General features: G+C 38.4%; 1 protein-coding gene across 1 annotated transcript; it reads left to right on the forward strand.

Annotated features, from left to right (window-relative positions):
* Positions 1 to 1653: 1653 nt before the first annotated feature.
* On the forward strand, positions 1654 to 4678 carry LOC144651324 (DNA replication complex GINS protein PSF2-like). The gene is made up of 5 exons (XM_078511272.1): positions 1654 to 1901; positions 2067 to 2181; positions 3815 to 3914; positions 4151 to 4277; positions 4456 to 4678. Exons 1-5 carry the CDS (start codon positions 1812 to 1814, stop codon positions 4567 to 4569), a joined length of 546 nt encoding a protein of 181 aa, XP_078367398.1. The 5' UTR covers positions 1654 to 1811; the 3' UTR covers positions 4570 to 4678.
* The last annotated feature ends 395 nt before the right edge of the window (positions 4679 to 5073 follow it).

Raw genomic sequence — 5073 nt, forward strand, 5'->3', positions numbered from 1 at the left:
TGGCGGCCACAATAATAATTCGATCCAGTCCCTCCCACCGTCACAGGTTAATCATGTGACCAGGAAACGTGTATGGGGGTGCACTCCTTGAAGCGGTCTAATATCGGGAGTCTCCGGCCGAAAGGGGTTACCTTTTTCACGGCTTTTAGTAAATAAAAGGGTCAGGGCAATTTTTTCGGTGTTATTCTGGTACCATTTTTTTAGTAGCTTCAACTGACGCGTAATTTTTTATGTGGGTTTTCGTGCGTGAAAAAATTTAGGGACAATGTATGAAGGCTATGAACGACTTGCGTACTCGCTGACCGTAAATGATCTAATAAACGCCCGGAGCATCTATTAATTTTCTGGGGTCCTAGGGGAGGCGTTAAATAAATATGAGGCGTTTATTAGAGAGAGGTGTTTATTTCACTTTAACTGTAACAACGTCAACAAAACAAATAGGATGCTTAGTTTGCTAGCGGAGACGTTTACATCGTCATCGGGGGGGGGGGGGGGTAAAAAGTTTGTAAAGTAATGCAAAGGGAAATTTCTCTGTAAATAAAACTCTGGATAAAGTATAATCACATTGACAAATGACTGGTCAAATTGTTTTATCAATGTTTTCTATCAATCTATGTCTAATGGTCTCTGATGGTGTAAGAATTTATATTTCAGTGAGAGTAACTGTGCTCAAATAATACGAAACAATTTTAAAGCGCCTATTTTACAGTAAAACGGTGTTTTTCTGAAAATTTCATTCTTGATTTACTTGAAAACGCTCTTACAGATTTTTCTAAAATTTCGTCAACAGTAAGTCAATCTACTAAACTTAAACATATCAAGCGAGAGTCAGTCTAGATTTCGAGAAAATCAAGCTTGTTTTAGAACAAAAGAAAACGTCAATCGTTGCTATGGTAACCTTTGTGTTTAAGTGACGGGTAAAAAATTAAAATTTGGTCATATTTGATCATTATGGTGTATTTTGGCAAAAATCGAACATTGGCCTCCTAGATAATTTTAATTTTTAAAACAACCACCCTTCGGCTAAAAAAACTACATCGAGCCTCCTTAACTAAGGGTTTGGCTGCCCTGTAGATTATCAATGAAATATCGGTAACAGTTAGCTAGTCGAACGAGGTGTTCAAAAAACATCATACAGAATATATTTTTATTTCTTTGATGAAACAGAAAATCATTTACGATTTCAAGAGCTCCTGACGATTTATATACCTTACTCTTACTAATTTTCGCGCGAACTTAATTTCACGAAAATTCGAGAGCCGAATTTCACGGGCGGTATTTATTTTCGCGATTGCAAGAAATATTAGAGAAAAAGTGTATTAAATTTCGCGATTTTGTCAGTGCTTTATGGATCAGTCGTCAAAGACTAAGGGTTTCGATCATTTAAATTAATTATTTTTTATTGTTTTGATATATAATATGGTATTAATTTTCGCGCGTTTAAATTTCGTGCAATGTTTTTTTCGCACATACCGTACTAAATTCGCGGTTATTTTGAAATCGCAAAAATTATTATTTGCAAAACCTGAAATAAGTACCGGTAAGAATGCAATATTATTAAAAGACAAGTAGCTCTTTCCCCGACCCTTATCCGGTATCCCTTACCCACCGCCGCTTATCTTGTTTTGTCACTTGTATCAGGAGGACTGGTAACCAGTATTCTCTGCGCGGGAAAACATAAGAAAAACATGGCGGCAAAGTGGTAAAATCGTTTCGACTCAAAGACAAATGTTATGGCGATCTTAGCGGCTGTATATTGTGTTTGGTGATTCATTCTATCTTGAAGTATTTGTATATTCCAACTTGTTGTCATGGACCCTTCAGAAGTGGAATTTCTCGCCGAAAAGGAAAAAATCTCTATCCTGACGAACTTCTCTGAGAACAAGATATATTTGATTGGGGTAGGTAAACTTGCTTTGTATGAAACTAAGCTTGATTGAACTTATAACCATAAGTCTTAACGATGTGGGATAAACGCTTGTTCAATAATAAAGGGATGAATGTATGTTACAGTTGTGTTAAGCGGTTTCCGCGTTAGATATAAACGCTTATTTACTTGCTCATAGGGAGACATTGGACCATTCAACGCATCACTACCGACTGAGGTTCCTCTGTGGGTTGCGATATTTTTGAAACAGCGACGAAAGTGCAGAATCCAGCCTCCTGATTGGATGGATGTTGGTAAGATAACATTTTAAGCACAAATTAAAAGAAAATAATAAATTATAAATAAGTATTGTTTTTATTCATGGCCATTATTATCATATCTTTGGTGTGGTTCTAGTGGAGGGGGACAGGGGGGTCTGAACCACCCACCTCCCATACCTTTTTCTCCCACTTCCTGCCTCTTTCTGTAGTGATTCCTTCCTGTTCCCTCCTCTTTGCCCCATTTCTTTTGCAAAAATATATTTAATGAAATGTTTCAAAAATTTTGCAATTCCTTCCAGTTTCCACCACCTTGGAAATCCTGCTTCCATTTCCTTTTCTCCTGGGCTCCTGCCCTCCTGTCCCCTCCATGTTCTACCTTTCCCTAAATAAGATTGCTGCCTGGGGGGAGGGGGGGGGAATACTTGACCTATGTTTAGGTATAGGGGTGCCGCTGGGGTTTGAAACCCTGACCCTGTTTAGGACAATAAAAACTTAAAATACCTACCCTGTGTAGGACACCACCCCCTATTTTAGGACCCTATTTAGGAAAATGGACAACATCGACAATCATTTACACCTTATTGTGATTGCATCCCGTACGCGAGGTTTGACGCACTGAAATGCAAACACTCATCCCAGCAGATAAAATAATGCTTTTCTTTGAAGGGAAAGCGTAAAACAATGTAAATTCTCAATGACAGTCTTGCAGCCATACCTTCTCTAGGATAGGTTCAGGCCCTGTTTAGGACAGAGGAGCTTGAAATTATATACCCTGTTTAGGGCCAGAGGAGTCAAAAACCATACCTTATATTGCTGGTACCCATTTATACTCCTGGGTGGATAGAGGCAGTGTCTGTCCTAAGAACATAGTACAGTGACCCCAGCCAGTGCTCTAACCTAGACCACTACATCCAGAGTCCAACATACTAACCAGTAGGCAGTTTTCCCAAAAGTCACAACACTGCACCAAGGTCTTTTATTATTCATACCTAAAATAAGTCATCTGTACGCCAGTATAAAGGTGCAGACAACGATGGTACGCCACACAATTTTTAATCCCCTTAAAGATCTTCGGCGTAACCTACATAGAATGCAGCCTGGTATGGCTGTAGATGCAGTGAAGTCAGGCCATAATGAAACTTGTTTTCTCAATTAAAAGTGAGACTGCGATCTTTAGTTTTCTGTTGTATACCTGCTAACTCTGACGTCTTAGGCACAAGTCCCTTGCCTGCACGTCAAAAACTCTGATTTCACACCTGGTCATGCCAACAGACCAATTTCTCTCAAGCCTAGCTAAAATATTTAGCTATTACAGCCTAAACTGACACTTTCTAAACATATGTAAACTCAAAGCAATGCAAGGAAAGAAGAGTACATCTAAATAATGGCGATTCCTTCAAATTTTCCGAATTTAAGGGGGGGGAAAAAAGGTCGCATTTGATGAAAATAATTAATGCATCCTGCGACTAGTCCTGGAAATCTTCAGATCGTCTTCAGATACTTCAGATATAGTTGGGTCCTCTTTGAAAACCCTGATAAAAATCCCAGACCTTTGTACATGTGATGACCTTCTGTCAATCAATAGTTGGTACCTGGGCAGCCAATCAGATTACAAGTAAGCCACTGGGTTATGCTAGTAAAGGTTAAAAAAATTCTTGTTTCACAGAAAGGTTGCAGGAACTTAAAGAAAAGGAGAAAGATGCAGAGTACTTCACTAAAATGCCCTCTAAACACTACATGGAAATTGCTTCTCTTCTTCTCAACAGGTATTTTGAATATTGGTACCTAATTAAAATTAAATAAAAAGTCTGACCTGAACAGTGCATAAAGGTGTGGCAGAATTAACAGGTTCTTATTTAATAAGACTTACTACAAAATGTGGGAATACTTTACAGTTATTATCAGTCAGATTTTCAGATCAGCACATGGCCATTCTGATCACATTCCCAACACTGACTAACATGATTGCAGAATTAATGAGACATGTATCTTGTGGTTTCAGTGCCGCTGACGACATACCCCATGCAGATGAAGTGCGCACATTAATCAAAGACATCTGGGACTTGAGGATTGCTAAGCTTAGAAAGTCTATTGACATCATGGTCAGCCAACAGGAAGTTTATGCTAGGGTTAGTTTGATGTACACTGGATACATCTATTATCTTACATGCAAAATGCAAAAATGAGATGTGGCTAGATCCAACAAAAGACTGACAATAAGTAGCCCTACATCTTGTTGATAATTTAACATTGCTGAGAAGTGAGAAAAAAAGTGAGAATTGTTTTCTTTTTCTTATTTTTTTACAGCTGGATGATCTGTCACTGATGGAAATTAACGTGATTCGTCCATTTCTCACACAAGCTCTTGATCACATGCACAACTTGAGGTGTCATGTCGCCGAAAACCCAAGTAATACATGACGGAACAACTGGTGAACTGTAAAAACTTTGACAGCTTTATGACTGCTCACATCACTAATAGACACATAGACACTAGAACTCAAAAGAATAAATAAAATATACAATGTAACTGCTGCCTTGTTGAGTACGTGGATTAAGGGGGATTATTTTGTAAAGAAATTATTGCTGCAATGCAGACAAGCAAAACACTATCTTAAACAAATTATCCATACCTCCCCCTTAAAAGGGATTTTTCCTAACCCCAGGGGGGTACTCTGGATCTCAAGTGACGGGGATAATCGAAGGATTTTTTTGGGTTTGAAATTTTTCGATTTCGGAATTTTTTTGGGTAGGAAAATTTGGCAAGTGTTTTTTTGGTTTAAGTTAGGGATGTTTTGGGTATTAAAACAATCTGAAGAGTCCTGGTAGTGTCTCCGCTGCATAGTTTTGCGAAAAAAGTACAAGCAAACATGTTTTGCTGTTGATTTTTGAGGGGTCAAGTTTTGATCTGGGGATCTTTTTGGG

This window comes from Oculina patagonica, chromosome 4, assembly GCF_052425735.1.
Source record: "Oculina patagonica isolate OP01 chromosome 4, crgOcupat, whole genome shotgun sequence".
Lineage (NCBI taxonomy): Eukaryota > Metazoa > Cnidaria > Anthozoa > Scleractinia > Oculinidae > Oculina > Oculina patagonica.